The 21,725-nt window shown below is 48.3% G+C and overlaps 1 protein-coding gene across 4 annotated transcripts; it reads left to right on the top strand.

Annotated features, from left to right (window-relative positions):
* Nucleotides 1-4,535: 4,535 nt before the first annotated feature.
* Nucleotides 4,536-21,505, top strand: LOC118675985 (cytochrome P450 4B1). 4 transcript variants are annotated; one of them, XM_036349131.1, is made up of 12 exons: nt 4,537-4,753; nt 13,903-14,044; nt 14,219-14,263; nt 14,796-14,923; nt 16,121-16,245; nt 16,507-16,658; nt 16,809-16,915; nt 17,677-17,867; nt 19,524-19,657; nt 20,252-20,316; nt 20,418-20,500; nt 20,888-21,505. In XM_036349131.1, the coding sequence occupies exons 1-12, from the start codon at nt 4,574-4,576 to the stop codon at nt 21,069-21,071; spliced, it is 1,536 nt and encodes a 511-aa protein (XP_036205024.1). In that variant the 5' UTR covers nt 4,537-4,573; the 3' UTR covers nt 21,072-21,505. The 4 variants fall into 4 exon arrangements, 3 of the variants coding, with proteins under 3 accessions (XP_036205026.1, XP_036205024.1, XP_036205027.1); XM_036349134.1 differs by having other exon boundaries at nt 19,600-19,657; nt 20,888-21,030; XM_036349133.1 differs by lacking the exon at nt 20,252-20,316 and having other exon boundaries at nt 4,536-4,753; nt 19,600-19,657.
* The last annotated feature ends 220 nt before the right edge of the window (nt 21,506-21,725 follow it).

Below are 21,725 nucleotides of genomic sequence, written 5' to 3' on the forward strand. Positions count from 1 at the left end.
AAGATGATGTTCTTAAATAAAGCTCCTGTCTGTCTCAGGCATTTGGTATGTCTGATGAAGAGGCCAGTCAAAGCTTAGGTAGTGGGTGGCCCGAATGAAGGGTTTGGCTTTCTCCTGGCTGCCCCCGTCAGGCCTCAAAGGATAGAAACTGTTGGAACCATATGTCTGGAAGATGCCAAATTGGGTAGAGTTGGACTGGGAATTACAGGAGGGCTGTAAGCCCACGTGCCAAAGTTCATTCTCTATCTGGGTTCCTCTAGAGGGGAACAAAAACACTGTTTGCTTGAGGTCACACTGCCAACTGGTCTAGCTAGCCAATCAGGAAAAATTCTGAGTCCTCATCCCTGGAGATAAAAGGGAAAGGAAAAGGAGAAAAGAAGAGAAGGAAAAGAGACAAGGAAATAGGTGTCTCCAACCTTTGGACTACCATCCTCAACTTGATCCCTACCACAATTTCCCAGGGACATTCATTAGACTGAGGGAGTGGTAAGTGTGAATTCCTGATAGGGAGAGGAGGGACCAGATTACATTTAGGGGAAGGAAATGTTATGTCTAGAACAGTCGTTCTTGATCTTGGCTGCACACTAGAATTACCTGGGGAGCTTTAGAAGCACCTGATGCCTTCACGCATCCCAGTCCTCTGTGCTTGCCCACATCTGTATCTCCTACTTGCATGGCCTTCTTCATGGGGTTGTGGTGAGGATCTTGAGAGCATGGCATTGCTTTGTGCACATTATAAGGCTGGTGCAGGGCTGAAGGGTGGTTTTCATTGCTACTGTGGTTAGTGCTCAAGGTGAGTTGGGGGAAGTAAGGGGTCAGGTTGAGGTGAACTTTGAACTTTGAACTCCCCACCAGGCTACTGGAACCCAAGCACAAAAGGTGCCAAACGCACTGTCCAGCCCTAGCTGGTTTGACTCAGTGGATAGAGCACCGGCCTGCATACTCAAGGGTCCCAGGTTCAATTCCGGTTAAGGGCATGCACCTTGGTTGCGGGCACATCCCCAGTGGGGAGTGTGCAGGAGGCAGCTGATTGATGTTTCTCTCTCATCGATGTTTCTGACTCTCTATCCCTCTCCCTTCCTCTCTGTAAAAAATCAATAAAATATATTTTTAAAAGTGCACTGTCCAGGAGGGCACAGATTCTAATATATTTTGCATTTGCCAGACAACCTTTCCTCATTTTCTCCTCCCCACGCCTATAATTGCCAATCCCTCTTGCATCCATTCAACAAAAAATTATTTATTAAATGCCTACTGTGCCAGGGAAGTGGAGAGGACCTGAACATGGCGCCTCCCTGAGTGTGGTAGGTGCACATTGCCAGCACTCTCTCAACTCATACAAAACTCAGCACCTGCAGATTTCTCAAGGTGGTCCATTCTCTCATGTATATACTTGATCATGGGTTCACTGCATGCTTGTGTCTTGTCTGATTTCAGCCAGTGAGTGGAGAGCAGGATGTGTGACAAATAGACTGTGAGTGCTGGGCCAAATTGCTGGCAGGAGAAGGAACGTAGGACCTCTAAGGCCATAATCAACAGCTACCCTGTTCTCTCTCTGACTTCCTCTTCCTGATTGCCAACCGAGGCCCTATACCGCTTCCAACTGGGCTAGCTCAGGGCTACTGACTGCACCCACACAGAGGGGGACATCGTCCTGGAGCATGTCAGTTGTTCCTCTGTTTAAGACCCCTCTGTGGCTCCCTGCAGCACAAAAAAGTCCAACCTCCTTACTCCTCTGTTAGAGACTTCGTGTTAACTCTGCTCTTGACACTCCAGTTCCCTAAGATGCTCCTCTGCTTATGTTTTTGCTTCATACTTCATACTTAGGTAGTGGCTTTTCCAAACCATGCCCTTCACTTTCACCAAAATCAGATTATTTCTTGCCCTTACTTATGGGAGGCTTGCCCAGGGCAATCTCATTTAGAATTCCTCTATGAGCCCTCTCAGTACTTCTCAAGTTAGCTCCACTACTCCAAGCATACCAGGTTTATCCCACTTAACCCTTCCCATGTTAATTCCATTCAGTTTGTCACAGGCTAGCCCCCTAAATATGTTTCAGCCCAACTAAACCAAGTCTTTGCCACTTTTCTGGGCTTTCCCCAGTATGCCACTTAGGAAACCTTTGGATTCAAGTAACAAAAACCCCAACTCAAATGGAATTTAAGTAATAAAGTAGATTTATTGGCTCACATCATGTAAAGATCCAAAGGCATTCCTAGCTATAGGTGAAACTTGATCCAGGAGTTCAAACAATGTGACTAGTATTCAGTTTTTCTCTGTATATTTCTCAGTTTAGTTCCTTTGGCATTGAGTATCTTTTTAAAAAAATATATTTTTATTGCTTTCAGAGAGGAAGGGAAAGGGAGAGAGAGATAGAACATCTATGACGAAAGACAATCATTGACGGGCTGCCTCCTGCACGCCCACACTGGGGATTGAGCCTGTAACCTAGGCATGTGTCCTGACTGGGAATCGAACCGTTACCTCCTGGTTCATAGGTCGAACTTAACCATTGAGCCACACTGGCTGGGCGGCATTGAGTATTTTCTTGTCAGGCTTTCCTCACATTGATTACTCCTGAGAGCACATGCTTCCAGGTTCAAATCCAATATCAGAGAGTCTGTTTACAGAGGGCTTAAATTATAGACCAAAATTGAGTGTCATTAGCCCTGATTGACTGACTTTGGTTGAGTGCCTATCCTTGACACAGACTATGTGAATGCAGATTGTCATAAAGAAATATGGGTCAAGCCCACTGCACCCCAAAGGCAATAAACTCATGGTACTGCTTGGAAAGGGGGAAGCAGGGCATGGATACTGGGAGTCAATCAATAAATACCCACTGTACCCACTTACCATCTTCTAGGCTAGTCCTATTCACTTCCCAGGTGCATCCTAAATGGTTCTTGCCAGGATCCATGGCTCCTTCAAGAGGTGGGAGCTCCCTCAGGCTCTCCTCAAATACTCCATTATACCATCAGGCTGAGATCATATGATAAACAAATTCACCTTAAACTATGGAAGTCTTCTGGTAGCTCTTTATGCACCCCTACTCTTTGACCTGGATGACTTCCATTTTAAAAGGAGCACTCCATGTCCTGATCTAATGAAATGAAGCACAAATGTGGAATTTCAGGAACTCCCTAGGGTTTCTCTGCTTATGGGTAGGACTAAATAGGGTGTCTCCCAGGGGAGGAGTTGGAGGCCTTGTTGGCATTGTATCATTCTCTGAGTCAGAACCTGTCATCTGAGTTCTAGGTTCACCTGTTTGCTGGTTCGCCCACTGCTGCCTCCATGCCAGGCCCAGGCTTTGTTCTTTGCCCTGCTGGGAGGTTGATTTCTGCATGCTGACTCCCTCAGGCTCCCTTGCCATCTCACTTCGGGTTGGGTTTGGCTGATCTCATCTCACTCAGAGAATGGAGGGGGTGGAGAGGAAAGGTGGGACATTTCTTCTCTGCTCCTCCCCTCTCTAGAGTAATTTCTCTGGCAATAGCTGCCCCCATCAGCTACAAGAATGCTATTTTCCCCCTTGTTCCTTTAGCTTAGGGGTGTGAATGGGCTTCCTGCTGCTGCTAGTCTCTGGAAGCCACACCCTACCTTGTTTGATTCCTTAACTCTGCCTATCCCTCTGAAAGGAGCCCTGCATCCATGTCTTTTCATCTGAAACATATGCAGTGACTTGTTTCCTGTGGGGCCCTGACTGTTACAACCCGGGACTAGAGGGAGAAATAGCAAACTCTCCCCAGGAGAGTTAGTACAGCTGGGACCTGGATCAACCTTGTTCTTTAACAGAACTCTGGGCTGGGCAATTGAGAGCTACAGTTGCCTTGCTGTGAGGCTTTGGACAATTCCCTGCCCCTCTCTGGGCCAAAGTGGCTCCCTTCATCAATCCAGGAGGGATTGAATTTGGTGATCCTCCTGATCACTCTGAAGGTAATATTATATATTCTTTAGTGTCAAGTTTGTACTATGATCTTGGGGTGAAGTTGGCCCTTTTCTGACCCAGATCTCCCTTCTGAGGTTAGAACCTTGTTCCTGAAGTGCCTCATAAAAAAGGGACTCAAAGCATCATGAGCCTGGCATAAATGCAAGCCCTCCCAGTGGCCCATATGGAAAGGGACAGTAGAAAGCACAGGCAAGCTGAGCCTCAGGTTCATTATCTGGAAAATGGGTATAAAGAGTAGTACCTGTGACCTCCTTGTTTGGGTTAAATGAGATCGTGTGTAGAAAGCACCTGAAACAACAAGGTGCTAATAGGCAGTCGTTATGCCAATGATTATAGAAAGCATTGCCTTCTGTTTGCTCCTCCAAGGAACCAAGGCAGGATAACCGCTGTCTGATCTCTTTGGAACCCACCATCTCTTTTCTCTCCAGCCCTTTGGAACTAGTCAGCCAGGCAGACTGTCTCTGCTGTTGTCTGTAACTTTTGGGGCTGCTGTCTCTGCCTTATGAAGCTCTGCCCATTCTGGGCTGCTATTGGCAGGGCTGTGGGAGGAACTGGCAAAGTGCCTGGGTCTAGAGTATAAAGGAACCTGAGGGCAGTGGGAGGAGACTGGTGGCTGCAACTCCAGCCATGGTGCCTGCCTTGCTCTCCCTGAGCCTTTCCCGCCTGGGCCTGTGGGCTTTGGGACTGATCTTGGTCTTAGGTTTCCTCAAGTTCATTCGTCTGTTGGTGCGGCGACAGTTCTTGGCCAAGGCGATGGACAGCTTCCCAGGGCCCCCCACCCACTGGCTCTTTGGGCATGCCCTCGAGGTACGTGGGGGATATGAGGAGGGAGGAGTAGAGAAAGAAAATGGCCTCTTTTCCTTTAGAGAATCCAGTCCAATCTCCTGGGGGCTATGGAGGGAGACCTAGTTGGGCAGGGAAATGATATCCTGGGAGCAAGCCATGGTTCCCATTCAGCTTTCCCACCTCAATTTCCCATTCAGGATCTCCACCTCAATCCTGCCTTCTGAGCTGGCCTGGGCGGGGGCACTTTTTAAAAAATATGTATTTTTATTGATTTCAGAGAGGGAGAGGAAGAGCGAGAGAAAGATAGAAACATCAATGATGAGAGAGAATCATTGATCAGCTGCCTCCTGCGTGCCCCCCTCTGGAGATTGACCTGGCAACTTGGGCATGTGCCCGGACCCGGAATTGAACAGTGACCTCCTGATTCATAGGCCGATGCTCAACTGCTGAGTCACTCCAGTGGGGGCACTTTAAAGTTGAGGACCAGGCAGGCCACAGACTCCTTTCCATCATTCTGAGGCCCAAGGTTCAGACAGAGCTCTCTGATAAGGGCTTGTTTATGGTATCAGTGCAAAAACCCTGGATAGTCATAAAATTACGCAATCTCATTTAAAGCTTAGCGAGTGTCCTTTTTGTTCTGTGCAATGTAAATATTTCAATTTTTAAGGCAGAAAATTGAAGGCAAAGATGAGTGCTATTACCTGAGAGACCTCCCAGGGCATCTAGCCATTGGTGCCCACAAAGGTGGGGTTCTCCTGGCCACGTCTAGAGGCTGATTCAAGAGCTGTGGCATCTTCCTGGTTCAGATCATGACTTGTCCTCCCCAGTTACCTAAGGGTGGGGAGACCACCTTAACACTCATTGTCAGAAACACCCCTTAGCTCCCTACCTAGATGGGGAAGTAGACCAGAGGTTTTTTGAACACAGGGCAAGGAACACCTGCATTGGAATCAACTGGGAGAAGTAGATTCCTTGGCTCCCAGTCCCTGGAGATCCTAATTAGCATATTGCAAGTACCAGCCTCAATTTAAAAACCTTCATGAGTGTTTTGCTCTGCAGCTGGGTTTGGGAGCCCAAGGTATAGATGCCAGAGTTTAAGACTCAGAGAGAGGCATAATTACTTCTTCTACTTCCTGAGTACCTTCCCCCATTCTCAGTCTGGGGAATTGCCTCTCCTCTATGGTTGATGCTGGGAATGAACTTGACTTTTAAGTGAGGATTGTCCAGGCTTATTTTTTTTGTCCCTACAAATAACTCCTCTCTCAGGATGGCCTAGTAATCTAAATGCACCTTGGAGACACCCAGAAAGGAAAGGATGCATCAGGGAGATGAATCAGACCCAGGCCCTGCTCTCAAGAAGCTTACTGTCTATAGAGGGGAAAATTGACACTAGAGCGTCCCCTGCCCCAGGCCGGGTAGGGTGCCTAACCAGGAGTTTGCATCAGCCCATGCTCTGTATCTCAGCACTTGTCTCATTGGGTTGTCATCTTCTGTTTATTTGTTCATCGTCCCCACTAGACTGTGACCCCTAGAGGATGGAGACCTGGCCTGATTAATCCCTGTACCCTCTAGGTCTAGCTCAGAGTAGGCATCACTGAATGAACAGTGAATGTTGGAGAGTAGGGAGGGGTATCTATAGAGGAGAAAGAGTGATGGAGAAGACAAGCGGAGGAACCAGGAGGAGACTGGAAGAGGCTTTGCTAAGTACAGAAGGAGGTAATGGAAAGATTGTGGTCTAACCCTAATGGTCTGAGAGGCATTTGAGAGACCTTCAATCCCTTTTCTCTCATATCCCCTCTACTTCCTCTTGCTCTATCAAGCTGGGTTTTCTAGAAGAGGGACCTTGCTCTCCTACCCCCTTATCAGACCTGGCTGTCTTTTCTCCCCAAATCCCCCCATGGCCCAACTTGAGAGTGCGTAGAAGGCCTGGAACATGGCTTAGTTCTGGCTTCTTGACCCTAACACAAATATGTGAAAGGTCCTGGCACCAGGAAGGGCAGAGAGGGGTGGTTGTTCTCTAGCACTATTAAGGTTTCCTGGGGAACCATGGCACACCTAACTCCTCTGCATTCTCCTGGGACTTGGCACCTCTGGTCTGGTTGGATCCACACTGGATCTTAAGAAATGGGAGGGGAGGGATAATTTTTCATAATGTAAAAAGTAGAAAATTGAGCTTCATAAAGGGCAAGGAATTTACCTATGTCCATGTAGTAGTTCAGAAATTGAGTCAAGGCTGGACCCTAGATTCCTGCCTTTTCATTCACACATAATCAGGTCATAAAAATCAGGTCTAGGTTTGATTCCTAGACCTAGTGATGGTGGGAGTAGGAAGGGAGGAGGAGGACTAGTGATGAAAAGAAGGGCCTGGGGCAGGGAAGAGCTATCTGTTGGAACTAACTTCTACCTTCTGTTCTTCAGTTATAGTCTGGAGGTCTGGAAGCATCTACCTGTCATCCTTCTCAATTCTCAGAATGTGTCCCCTTGAGGTGGGGTTATGTCCTGTTCTTCTAGGATCCTGTTCATTCCACCCTGGGGCTCAGGGAGGGCTTTGTACATAACAGATGCTCAGCCATATTATTGGCCTAAAGTTAGGGATCTTGGGAGGGACCCACAAATCTGACCTGCATGCTGGGGTTGGGAAAAGGAGTTCCAGCTCTCAACCCAGGAAAGGCACTCTCCTGAGACTGCATGGAGATGTTGGTCCTCTCCTTACCTGGGCCCAGCAGAGAAGGGTATGAAGACGAAGGGGTGGCATTCAGTCACATTCTCAGAGAAATGTGCAGGGGATCAAAGACCTGAACGGTCAGGCCTTACTTAAAAACTTGCCAGGTCCAGGGGGTGGGTGACTCCCACATCCTTCTACCCCAATTCACCTCTGGGCCCAGGAATAAGGTACCGCAGTGTTGGGTCACACTGTGCTGTACCTATGGAGGGCATAGATGTGCAGAGAGACCAGGCTGCCTATGGACAGAACAGAGGGCAGGTGACCAGTTGTGTAACTTAGAGAAGCTGGCTAGGTGTGCCCTGTCTCATCCCACCCTCTGAGAAAGGACACCCTAGCCCTTTTGATGGGGATGCAGCTCCAGTAGTGGGGTCAAGAGCTGTCCTCAGCCCTACCAGATTTCTGAGGCAATCGGGAGTACATAGGAGAAAGCTGGGCATGGGGAGCCAGAGGGCTGGTTCAAGCTGTGGACATGGTCAGCATGAGGTCAGGGTCTCCTGACCCTGGTGGAGATGCTACAGAGGGGCACACCCATGGCTGATGTGGGAAGGAGTGGAACTGAGATGAACCAGATCAAGCTAGGGCTCCTTCCATCCCTGAGATCCTGTGAGTCTGGCTTCTTTGTGACTTAAGCCTCTCCCTGCCCCTGTCCACTTGGGTTCTCTGAACCTGGGAGGGATGAAGAGAAGGGGAGCAGTCAGGGTGATCAGAAAGTAAATTGGTAAGGAAAACCGAGGAGGTCAGATAGAAAAATAAGAGAGACACAGGAGGAAAGAGGCAGAAAAGGGGTTGGGAACACCAGAGTTCCCTCTTACTGGTAGATGGAGATGATGTAGTGATAAACTTTTTGACATTGTGTGCACAAGGGCACTGAAACTCTTACACCCCCACCCGCCCTGGTTAAACTCATGATGGTAAATTCAGAAGCAATGAGTGAGGAGATCTATGGGGAGATTACATTGGACTCTGCACTGGGCTTGAAAGGAGAAGAGCCCCAGAGAAGGCAAAAGATGGGTAGCTGGAGACCAAAGTAGCCAGGCGCAGTCCCCAGAGCCCTTTGGGAAAGTGGCTTGGGTCAGGCAGGATCCCTGGGGGTACATTGTCAGATGCTCAGTCTCTTTCTTCAAGGCTGTTTCCTGGAAGACACATGGGTTAGTTGGGTGGGTGAGGACCATGAAAGGGAACTTTGCATGAAGGAAAAATAGGGCCAGCACTTGCACATGACTAGCACACCCTAGGACTATGAGGTGCACAGCTTATGCCACTGAACACCACAGCTCTGACAGACTTCAATGTGCAGAAGAGAATGTAGAGCAAGCATGTCAAACTCAAAGGCTAACACGGGATAAATAAACAAGGATTAAGTTTATGTGGGCCGCAAAAAAACAAAAGCTTTAATTTTCATAGAGATGTAGGTTTATTTTGATAAAGACATGCTGAATACAAAGGGCTGAAATAAATGAGTAATTGTTAACACAAAATAATAGAACATTTTAATAAAAATTAATATTTTTTCTTGAACATTAACTTACCAGACACTAAGTAACTGCACAAATTAACAAGCATAACACAAATAAACCTATTTTTCTTGGTCTCTGAAAGTGAAATATTTCCTGTTGCACACACCAAACAAGTCAGTACAAGACTAATGATGTGGCAATCGGTGGCTGAAATATTCGCTGCTAGTATTAGTGGGGAGAAATGGTGCACTTGCGTGTAAGGCACTAAGGTAAATAAATGCAACATGATTATAGTAATCAGTCATTAGCAAATGATGTACTTCATTATTAATAATCCTATATAATAAAGAAGTAATATGCAAATTGACCATCATACCCTCACACAAGATGGCTGCCCCCTGTGTGGGCACAAGATGGCCGGCAGAAGAGGGCAGTTGTGGGTGATCAGGTCAGCAGTGGAGGGCAGTTGGGGGTGACTGGGCCAGCAGGGGAGGGTAGTTGGGGGCGACCAGGACTTCAGGGGAGGGCAGAGGTGACCAGGTCAGCAGGGGAGGGCAGTTGGGGGGGGACCGGGCTGGCAGGAGAGGGTAGTTGGGGGGAACCGGGCCAGCAGGGGAGGGCAGTTGGGGGCGATTGGGCTGGTAGGGCAGCAGTTAGGCATCGATCAAGCTGGCAGGGGAGTGGTTGGGGGTCATCAGGCTGGCAGGCAGAAGCGGTTAGGGGCAATCAGGCAGACAGGCCGATGAGCGGTTGGGAGCTAGCAGTCCCGGATTATGAGAGGGATGTCCGACTGTCAGTGTAGGCCCAATCCCTAAACTGGCAGTTGGACATCCCCCGAGGGGTCCCAGATTGGAGAGGGTGCAGGCTTGGCTGAGGGACACCCTCCCCCCCAGTGCATGAATTTCATGCACTGGGCCTGTAGTTATGTATAACAGGCATTGTAAAGATTAAGTTATGAAATTTTTATTAAAGCATTTCTTATATACCATTATATTGGCTGGGTCGCAAAAATATTCATTGTGGGCCACATGTGGCCTGTGGGCCGTGAGTTTGAAATGCTTGATGTAGGGGCTCTCATCTGAGTTAGAGCAGCACTAACCTACAAGAAATGGACAAGTCAGTTCACATCTCTGCACCTTAGTTTTCTCATCTGTAAAATGGGAGTAATTACCTATTCTGCATGAGACAATCTATGAATTCACTCACATAATACTTGACATAGGAGACACTTAATTCATTTCTGTTCCCTTTCCTTTCCTATGTTAAGAGATAGAATGCAGAAATGAGAGGCAAATCTGGACATTAGCCAGAGCAGGCAGCTTAGGGCTGGCTGGGAAAAACAAATAAAAATCTGCAGCTGTTTGCCAAACTGCCTGTCCTCATTGAGCAAGACTTTGGGCTGGTACCTCAGGAGTGTAACTGACTTTGGCCAGTGTTTACATTAGTCAGATGCTTGCTGTGCTCTCTCCCCTCCTTTCCTGCCTTACTTTTTCTTCATTTCCTTTATTTACTCAATTCACTCAACATGCACTTTATCAAGTATGTACTATTTCCAAGGCCCTGGGGTGAGGCCCTTGGTGACCTGGAGATGTCACCTGGAGATGTATCTCTGCACGTGGGAAACTCACAGCCAGAGTAGAATCAGGGGTCTTGGTTGTGAATCCTAGTTCCATTGCTACCTTGCCATGTGACCAAGCTTTTTTTCCTCATCTATAAAGTGGGAATTATGACAGTGTCTATCTTGTAGAGTTTTCTGAGGATTAAATGAAAAAATTTGTAGAGCAGGATTAGTGCAATACGCAACCACATTAAATGCTCAATGATGGCCAATTATAATATTACTAGTGGCCAGTGTATGAAGTCATGCACATTGAAAGGAATTTAATTAGAAGAAATATTTTAATATCGCTATTCACCCTTTCTCTATAATAGAAGTGTCAACCAAATTCACGATCGACAATGACAGATCGAAACACATGTGTGCGATTGGCGCCAGTGAGAGTTTTATATGTATTGTGCATGCACGAGTCAACTTAGCCTTTTATATATATAGATTAAACTTGCTTAATTAGACCTGCTTTCTGATGTAGCTAAACTTTTTCCAGCCCAGTGAAGCACTCCAACTTCTCTTTCAGGTAATTGTCAACAACACAGCAGTAAATATCAACATGAAGCAGATTATTATTGTAGATCACGCAGGGAGAACAAAGGGTAAAATATTTAACTGCAGCGGTGTTTAACTATATTCTGTGCAGTGAGAAGACCTGAAGTAATTTTCAAGGTCCACCATTTCTTACTTCTTTTCAGTTGGGTCAAGTTTCTAACTTTCTAAATCTCCATTTTCTAGCTAATGAAAAGAAAATAGGATTCCACCGAATCTCCTCTCTACCTACTCCAGGACTTCTGTGAGGATCAAATGAGATGAGGCATGGGAAAATGCTTCACAGACATTTGGTTAAAGTGTGAAATGTTTGCACCTGGCTATAAAGCAAGTCGGGTTCCTGGGCCTCTAGTCTAGTATAAAAGGCTAATATGCTTAGTGTCCTTCCCACCTTCCGACCGGTTTCTATGACACTCACTGACCACCAGGAGGCAGGCGATCAATGCTGGAGCTGCCATGCCACTCACAGACAAACAGCACCATGGATTTGGTCCCCACAAAGCAACACTTGGCTTCCCCCAAGTGGGACATAGGCTCCACCACCACCCCAGAGCAACAGCCCACCAAATCACAACTGACGCTGCTGAGAATCCATGGCTCAAATTGTGGCCCATAGGTATCAAGTGTCCAGGGGGACAGAGTTGCAGAATGTAAGCCAACATCAGTTTTCTGTTTGACAGGGGATAAGGTTTGGTTAGGCCTTTATCCAAAGATGGAAATATCTTAGGGCATGTTCAGAGCACATTCTCCAGTGTAGTTGTGGGCATTTGGGAGTAGGATGTGTCAGGAGATGCAGGGAGGAGGCTTGGGGAAAAGTAGGCATGAAGAGGAGGGAACTACCTGTCAAGGGCTCACCTTCTGCAGGATCCAGCTCTAGGTCCTTGACTGTCACACGACCTCATCCAATAACACATGCACCTGCATGATTTCACTAATGTCAAAGCAGTCCTATAAGCTAAGTATTGTCATCCCCATTTTACAGATGAGGAGAGCAAGATTCAGAGAGCCTAAAAAACTTGCCCAAATTCACATACATTAAAAAGTAGGGAAGCCTTAACCGGTTTGGCTCAGTAGATAGAGCATCGGCCTGCGGACTCAAGGGTCCCAGGTTCAATTCCGGTCAAGGGCATGTACCTTGGTTGCAGGCACATACCCAGTGGGGAGTGTGCAGGAGGCAGCTGATCGATGTTTCTATCTCATCGATGTTTCTAACTCTCTATCCCTCTCCCTTACTCTCTGTAAAAAAATCAATAAAATATATTTTTTAAAAAAGTAGGGGAAATCCATATTCAAACTCAGGTCTGTCAAGCTTGGAAGTTTGCTGGCCAGGGAGTCAACTTTCCTGATTCAAATCCCCGCTCCCTTATAAGCTGTGCGGTCCTTGGCAAGCAACCTCAGATCTCTATACCTTAGGCTCCTCTTCCCTAAAATGGGGCTTCATAGACTTTTTTAAAAAAATATTTTTATTGATTTCAGAGAGAGAGATAGAAACATCAATAATGAGAGAGAATCATTGATTGGCTGCCTCCTGCACGCCCCCTACTGGGGATCAAGCCTGCAACACAGGCATGTGCTCTTGACCATAATCGAACTTGGGACCCTTCAGTCCACATGCAGGCCGATGCTCTTTCCACTGAGCAAAACCAACTAGGGTGACTTGTAAGCATTGGATGAGGTCAAGATGCAAGGTGTGTGGAAGAAGGCCTGGCACACAGCAAGTGCTTAATATAGATTAGCTATGCCTCCTCACAACTAATGAAGCTCACACTTTATTCTGAGACCCATGGCCAGGCTTCTGAAGGATCTGAAAGACCCTCTCAAAATAGGAAAAATGGGTAAATACATAATGATACATTCTTATAGTGGAATACTATGTAATTGTGAAAAATATTGAGGGACAGTAAATTGCACTAGTTTGAAAAGAAGGACAAGATAAGTTAAATGAAAAAACGGGCAGGTTTGGAAAAGTGTTTATTGGATACTCCATTTTTACATAAACACCTCGGTGTGAGTAGGTGTGGTTAGAGAAACTCCCAGAGAGCACACAACACTCTCTGAATGGTCTCTCCAACCTCATCTTAAGTCACTGTCCCACATGAGGCAGCTGTTGGAAGACACCATACTTTTTCCCACCCCAGAGCCTCTGTGCTTGTTCCCTCGGCCTGGAATGCTCTTCCCTTACTCTTCACATGGCCAACTCCTTATCATCCTTTGAGTTTCACTTTAAATGTCATCTCCAAAGAGAGGCCATCTGGATCACTCTTATCCAAGCAGATCTCCCTATTAGTCTCTTGTGTAGCACAGTGTTTACTTCCTTCTTAGCACTTACTATTGTCTGAATCATTCCGCTTAACTGTTTACTTGTTTCTTATCAGTCTTCCCCATAGGATGAAAGGGCAGGACCATGTCTGCCTCATTCCCTTGAGATGTCTAAACAATGCCCTGCACATACTTGGTCCTCAACAAAAATGTGTCAAGTGATTTAACAGGGCTGGAATTAAGGTGGTTTCCTTCTTGCACAGCAAGCTGATATTATCTTTCTAATGAAAAGCTTCAATGCTGAAAAAAAATCCCTTTTTGGCTGCAGTTTAGATAGAGGGGTGGTGGCACCAGGTGGAGGCAGGTTGGCCAATTTAGGGCTGTTGAGCTAACCGAGGTACAAGTAGGTGGCTTGGACTTAAAGCAGTGGCTCTGGGTCTGGAGAGGCACCTGGGCCTAGAGATCGATAGGCCTGAGTGACAGGCTAGGAGAGGGCAGGCTCAGGGACTTGGGGCATGGCTAGTAATGTCAGGTGTCTGAACGGCCTGGCCTTCTGTCATCATTACAGATACAGCAGACAGGGAGCCTGGACAAGGTGGTATCCTGGGCTCATCAGTTCCCCTACGCCCACCCACTCTGGTTTGGACAGTTTCTTGGCTTCCTGAACATCTATGAGCCTGACTACGCCAAAGCTGTGTACAGCCGAGGGGGTGAGCATTCTTGGAAGAAGGGGGTACTTCCTGAGACCAAAGACACCATATGGGGAGGAGTCCTGGGTCTGCGCCCTAAATCTGCGCAGATGAAGTTCACATCCTGCTTACCAATAAGCCTCTTTTAGGAATCTCCCAGTTTTGGCTTTACCTAATCTTCTCTGTCTCCTACAGACCCGAAGGCCCCAGATGTGTATAACTATTTCCTCCAGTGGATTGGTAAGTGGCTACCTTCCCTGCCCTTGGTGCTGGGTGACCAGGATCCTTCCCTGCCCGGTTCCCACTCAGTCAGTTATTCATCCACTGGACCACCTGGTCCCATGTGCAGTTCCTAACCTCATCTGCTCAGTGAGAAGACAGGGAGGAGGCAGGAGAGTTCCTGGGTAGTCAGGGAAGTAGGGCCCAGGTACCTTATCCTTCTGGATGTCTTCTCCCCTGGAAAGGCAGGGCAAGGGATCTGGAAAATCTGAGTGTAAGGAACAGCACTCAGGAGAGGGTGGCACTAGAGTTGATCCTAGGAGATATTACAGATGGCGCTGGCCAGGGTAAGGGCTTGAAAAAAGGTATGGTGGTGGGTTCATGGCTGGTGTTACTAGAGGCTGCGTGGCTGGAAGGCAGAGCTGGGTCAGGAGATGAGGCTGGGTGGGGAGGAATGGGGTGGGTGAGGTGGGGTCAGCTTGGCCCCAGGCTGCCAGAGATGGGGCGGGATGGTGTGCACTGACAAGCCCTCCCTCTCCCATCCCTTCCCCAGGGAAAGGCCTGCTGGTCCTGGATGGGCCCACGTGGTTCCAGCACCGCAAGCTGCTCACACCTGGCTTCCATTATGATGTGCTGAAGCCCTATGTGAAGGTGTTTGCCGACTCCACACACACCATGCTGGTGAGCTCCACATGCCAAGCTCTAGAGGGCTGTGCTATTGGCCAGCCCCTCCCCACCCCAATTTCCCCTGGAGGAGAGCAGCGAGGAGAATTGCTGAGGCACTGGGGTCCTTCCTGCCGGAGCAGTGCCAAACCTTGTTATGCCAACTCCTTTTTTTTTTTTTCAGTTGATCAACAGCCTAGCCAGAATCTCTAGCCAAGTTCTGGTCAGGATCTCCAGCGAAGTTCTGGTTAGGATCTCCAGCCAGGTTCTGTGTCCATGTTCTCTTGCTAGGTTCTCCAGCCAGGTTCTGTAGCCATGTTTCCTCGCTAGGTTCTCCAGCCAGGTTCTGTCCAGGTTCCCCAGCCAGGTTCAGTCACCAGGTTCTAGTCAGGTTCTCTTGCCATGTTCTATCCAGGTTCTGTAGCCAGGTTCTGTCTCTAGTTTCTTTGGCCAGTTTCTGTCCAGGATCTTTTGCCATGTTCTCTCCAGCGAAGTTCGTCTGTCTCTAGGTTCTGTGTAGGTTCTGTGTCTAGGTTCTGTGTAGGTCCTGTGTCTAGGTTCTGTCTCTAGGTCTAGGTTCTGTCCCGACTCCTTTTCTCTGCTGGCTGCTCACTAGGTGTGGAGCTCCATGTGGCCAGGCATCGCTGGCCCCTGTCTCCACCAGGAGACCCAGCCATTTCTCCCACACCAAAGGGCCTCTGTGGGACCTGACAAGGCTCCTACTGTAGCACGAGGGGGTGCCTATATTTGGGAATATGAGGACATCCATTTATATCTAAAAAGTGTCTCCTCATTCTCTTTCTACCACAACTGCCTAAAGCAACACCATTGACAAATCATTTCTAAAAGCATGCCAGGGTTCCAGGTCAGGCTCAGCATCTCAGGGCTGGATAATCCCTAGAGGTTATTCAGGGTAGTCTTTCCCCTTTAGAAAACTCCTCCCCCAGCATCACGGCTGGCCTGATTTACACACTCACTGTGCTGGGCAGCTCACCACCTCTTTCTTGGCTCTTCAATTTCCTTATATGATGGCTGCTCTGACAGGGAGAAAAGTGTCTATGCGTCTGTGTGCTGTTCAAGGCCTGCCTCCTAGTCCTGCCCTGTGAGCCTGAAGCCCTACCTGCCCCACCCCCACATTCCAGCAGAGTCCTGGAGGGCAGGGATGGGACATGAAGCCTGCTGGCCCCCACATTACTTCCCTTCTCTGGGTTCCAGGACAAGTGGGAGGAAAAGGCTCGTAAGGACAAGAGCTTTGACATCTTCAGTGATGTGGGCCACATGGCGCTGGACTCACTCATGAAGTGCACCTTTGGCAAAGGAAACAGCGGCCTGGGCCACAGGTCAGAGGGCACTTGGAGCTGTCCATCGTCTCAACTCAGGCCAGCTCAGAGGGGAGAGTTGGCAGGACTCTTGGGTTCTGGTCTGAGAGGAGACAGGGTCTTGCCCCAGGGAAGACACATTCAAACTTTAATGGGGAGGCTTAATGGCAGGGAGGGTAAGGGAGAAAGCACTGTACCTGGGGCTAGATTCCTGGAATGGGGCAGCCGAGACTCTACTGTGGGTCAGTATCTAAATGCTCCCCCCCTTCTTCTGCTGTGCAGGGACCATAACTACTACCTGGCAGTCAGCGATCTCACTCTGCTGATGCAGCAGCGCATAGCATCCTTACAGTACCATAACGACTTCATCTACTGGCTTACTCCGCATGGCCGCCGTTTCCTGAGGGCCTGCCAGGTGGCCCATGACCACACAGGTGGGCCTTTCCCATACGGTCCGCCCACAGGAAGTCTAGGGTCTAAGCTAGCTCCTCTGGGCCCCTCTGAGATGTTTTTCATGTAGACTTCTGTTCCTCTGGGGGCAGAGGATGAACCCCAAGCAGTGACACCCTGTACTTCTGACCCAGATCAAGTCATCAGGGAACGAAAGGCAGCCCTACAAGACGAGAAAGAACAGAAGAAGATCCAGAACCGGAGGCACCTGGATTTCCTGGACATTCTCCTGGGGGCTCTGGTGAGTGTACAGTTGCCCAGCTCCTTCTGAGAACTGGTCCCAGAGGGGTCTTCAGACCATCCTCCTGGGACAAGGATCACTGGACAGCTGCAGGGGGTGTTAAGTATTTTCCTCTTCTTTCTCCAGCAAGTATGATCTGTTCCTAGTCTCATGACACACATCAGCAAAGGCTCAGAGGTGGGGAGGTGCAGGATGTGTCCGGCTGTGGCAATGGGGAGAGATGTAGTGGCCGGGACCCTGGGTAACATGTCAGAAGGCTCAAAGACCCATTCTAGACTTCTAAGACTCTGAAGAATCTCAGCACCTTAGAATTTTAAAATCTTAGACTTCATTCATTCACTCATTTATTCACTTCATAAATTCACTGAGCCCTGCAATGGGTTAGTTACTCTGCCAGGGATGCAGAAGATGAGGAAGACCTGGCACTACCCTCCAGATGCTTACAGTCTAGTGAAGAAGGATGTTGACAAAGATCTCTTCCTCTGTTGGGTGGCATTCTGTGTTTCAAATGAGCAGAATCAACAGTCCAGGCTGGGTAAGGTTGCAGGTCACTAGCAGAAGGGTCAGGAAAGGCTTCCTGGAATAGGATGCATCCAAATGATTTTGGGAGATCAGATAGAAATCTGGGGGAGGGTTCTAACTTTCAGTCTGAAACACAGCTTTCACAACCTCCCTCAGACCTTCATTTGACAGCTGCTGTTATGAGTACTTCTTGGTCCCTACCACACATGCCTTGGTTGGCTCCATTATGCCTAACTTAGGATGAAAATGGGCTCAAGCTGTCAGACGCAGACCTCCGGGCGGAGGTGGACACATTCATGTTCGAAGGTCATGACACCACCACCAGTGGCATCTCCTGGTTTCTCTACTGCATGGCCCTAAACCCAGAACACCAGCATCGCTGTCGGGAGGAAGTCCGTGAGATCCTCGGAGACAGGGACTCCTTCCAGTGGTGAGTGAGTCTGCGGGGAAGCGCAGTTTGTCCTGCTCAGCTGCAGGCTGTGTCCGTGCTGTCTGATGTCATCGCAGATGACACAGAGCCATCCCTGGAAACCAGGTGAAGGCAGCAGCAGCTGTCCTGTTACCTGCAAGGAGGGATGCTCCCCGGAGCCCCTTCTCCAACTGCAGAGTCTTTTCCAATGTGAGTAATGTAGAGAAGGTGGTCAACAGGAGGCCAATTTCTTGTGTGTTGATTCTGATGGTAGAACCTGACTACCTTTCTGGGTTCCTGGAGAGAAAGAGGTGCAAATTGAGGATGAACAGAGTTGGGAAAACCAAGGGAGCTGACCCCTTCTCACCTGCCTTTGGATGGTCATGTGCAGCCTCCAGACTCTTATGGTGAAGGAGAAAATACTGTTTTCTAAACTCCATCAATAAGAAACTGAATTATTCTGTCTCCTGGTTCAAGTTGAACTCATTAACTCAATACTATTGATGCTGACCTTTCTTTGCTGCAGGCTCTCTGGGAACCTCTCACACCTCTGCCTCCACATCCCTCTCTCCCTGCCTTCTCCCCTCTTGTCATTACCTGGACTATGTATTGGGCAGGGGTGCAGAAAGTGCTCAGCGGATGGGAGAAAGTTTAGATTTATTTGAGGGAGACACACAATTCCAGGGTCTAAGATTTAGAGGATGAAGTCTCCATTACTTATTTTTAGTGGTTGGCTGTTGGAAATCTTCCAGGGTGTCCAGCCACATGTCAGGTGCTATTGAGGGTGTGGGTTAGAAGAGGAGGAAGAGGATCCAATTTGCTGTCCTTGGACATTTTAGAGAAACTAACTCACATAACTAAAAAGCTAGAGAAAACCAAAGAATGAGTGACCCCATGTTACAGGCAAAGAAATCAGAAGGGGTGGAGCTTAAGTTGACTTTCTAAGGAGAGGTGAAACTCCTGCAAAGGGAGAGAGCTGGGCATTCTAGGTTGGGAAACAAGGTGAACACAGGCTGGAGGCATGGAATTGAAATATTTATTTTATTTTCCTTTATTCCATCTAGAACTTGAAGCAACTCAAAGGATACTTTTTCAATAAAATAGTAAAACACAAATAAAAAATGAGGACTGGAGGCAAAACCTAGGGGTTATGTAATGATGTATTGCATAGTAGTTATATTCGGACATCACAGTTGGGTCTGAGCTTCTTATTGGCAAAAGGGAGAAGAAATATATATTTATCTGAGCTTGTCGTGATTAATGCATTTATTACTTCATTCATCCAATGGATATTAGCTTCTGTTCCTTTCCATTCCAGCTCCAGAAGGGAATCTAAGCAGAACCCAAACAACTGTCTCTTGTGTGGCTTCTGTGGGGCTCTGAGAGACACAGGAGTGACCTTGTCTTTGATGGCTGGGTGCACACACTTCTCTAGGGTCCTGGGCTTTCCCCTCCCAGCAGTGAAGATGAGCGAGGGATAGAGAAACGTGGAGTCAGAACCCTGGGTCTGAGTGGCCACCCCATGTCCAGTGTGGCCCGACCACTTGGTGCACTTGTGTTCCTCTGAGTCCTGGGGTTGTGATGGTTGTGGAGGGAGGCAGTTGGGGCTGGAATCTGCCTTCCCAGAGGGCCCTGTGGCTCCCCATCTCCAGAAAAGACTGGTTGTGTTGCCGGCAGGGATGATCTGGGCAAGATGACCTACTTGACCATGTGCATTAAGGAGAGCCTCCGTCTCTACCCGCCCGTGCCCCAGGTGTACCGCCAGCTCAGCAAGCCTGTCAGCTTTGTGGATGGTCGCTCTCTACCTGCAGGTGAGATGGTGTGGATTTGGGGCTGGAACTGGAGTTCTTGAGGATGCTTCTCTGACACTTGCTGTGCCTTTGGCTCACTATTTGCAACAATGGAGGAGAACTCATGCTTTGTGTTTGGCCTGGGTCCAATCCTGGCTCTTTATAATGAGCAAATTTCTCCACCTCTAAGCCTCTTTTTCCTTCTCTGTGAAATGGCTGTGAGGAGAGTACCTTCCTTAAAGGGTTAATTTCAGGGTTGTTACGTACCACCACGCAGGTAGTGCCTTCAACAACTTCAGGAGGCACCATTCACATAGCAGAAAGTGTGTAAGAGTCTTTGCCTGTCCTGTTTGTGTTGGGTTAGTCCTTTTTGTTCCATTCCACGAAAGTCTGTGTTGGGTGCTGTGCTCAGTGCTGGTGCTACAGGAAATAGGTATGATGATGATCATAAGCACAGTGATGTGCTGAGGGTTGTCATAAACCTTCTGTCACTAGCAGAGCTGAGGCAGGGGCTGGCGCCTAGTTAGGCAGATATGAGAGGATTTGGGTCCTGTGAGGAGGTGGGCCTGGGTGTCCCAGGACCACCTGGTCACCTGCCCTCTACTCTGCCCACAGGCAGCCTGGTTTCTCTGCACATATATGCCCTCCATAGGAACAGCGCAGTGTGGCCCGATCCTGAGGTACCTCATTTCTGGGTCCAGAGGTCAAATGGGGTGGGAGGCTGTGGGGGTCACCCAGCCCTTGAACCTGGCAGCTATTTAAGCAAGGCCTGTCCCCTCAGGTCTTCGACCCCCTGCGCTTTTCCCCTGAGAATGTGACTGGACGCCACCCCTTTGCCTTCATGCCTTTCTCTGCTGGGCCAAGGTAAGGAGATGCCAGAATTTCCAGGTCCTCAGGACTAGGGAGGAGAGGATGGATGATGTTGTGGGCAAGGCATCACTTTGGGGAACTCTGTGATGAGGGCAACCATGCTGGGTGATCCTAATGCTGGCTATGTTCCAGGAACCTTCTTCCTACCATCAATATATTCATGTCCCTAGCAGGTGGTGGGGTGGGTGAGTCATTCCAAGAGAGACCCCCCAATGTGGATCTCCTTAGTCTTGGACCTATTATGCTCCCAAGCTCTGTTTCTTGAGTCCAGCCAATGATTCACACAAACATCGTTATTGATTTTTGTTGCCCCCTGAGAACACTGGATTTCATCACTCCAGACACTCCATGGCCCGATGCCTCTTTATGTGCTCACTGCAGGAACTGCATTGGGCAGCAGTTTGCCATGAACGAGATGAAGGTGGTCACGGCCCTCTGCTTGCTCCGCTTTGAGTTCGCCGTGGACCCCTTGCAGCCACCCATCAAATTGCTGCAGCTGGTCCTGCGCTCCAAGAATGGCATCTACCTTCACCTGAAGCCACTGGGATCAGGCACTGAGAAGTAGTTCTGCCAAGAGTAGGGCCTAAGATAGCTCAAGTTGTGGTCTCTCGCTGAACGTTGCTCCCTCCAGGCTGGACTGTGGAGCAGCTGTGGCTTCCTGCCTTTGGGGGGCTTTATTATAGATGGTGAGTAGGTACCCACATACAGAGTCACTGTCAGGGCAGAGTCATGGAAACATGTGTGTCTATAAATGCTTATCATACATGTAGTCTAGAGCTGACTCATTCATTCAACAAATGTGGTGAGCACCTATTTGTTTCTAGGATCTTGCTTTTTCTCCCATAATTTGCAATCTTTCTAAAATGCAGCAGAAACTTACATTCCAGCCTGGGTGATACAGCTAATGCAATGCAAGGTGTTCCGTGGGATTCATGGTTATGACCAGGCATTCACTCACTGCACATAATAGAAGAATGCCTTTTGAGGCTTACCCCTTAACTGAGATGGCTGTCTTTGTTTAACTATATGTATGTATGTGTTTTTGGAAAATAGCATATGGAGAATTTGCCAAAAGCAAAAAAATGTATAGAGCAATACATTTCTAAAGCAAGCACCCAGGAAACCACTGCCAAGGTCAAGGAATATGGAGTATGATTTCATAGGTATGTTTTATGACCTCTTGAAATGGGTATCTGTGACACTCATGCCAATGTAAATG

Source organism: Myotis myotis, unplaced genomic scaffold (assembly GCF_014108235.1).
Source record: "Myotis myotis isolate mMyoMyo1 unplaced genomic scaffold, mMyoMyo1.p scaffold_m19_p_2, whole genome shotgun sequence".
Classification (NCBI taxonomy): domain Eukaryota; kingdom Metazoa; phylum Chordata; class Mammalia; order Chiroptera; family Vespertilionidae; genus Myotis; species Myotis myotis.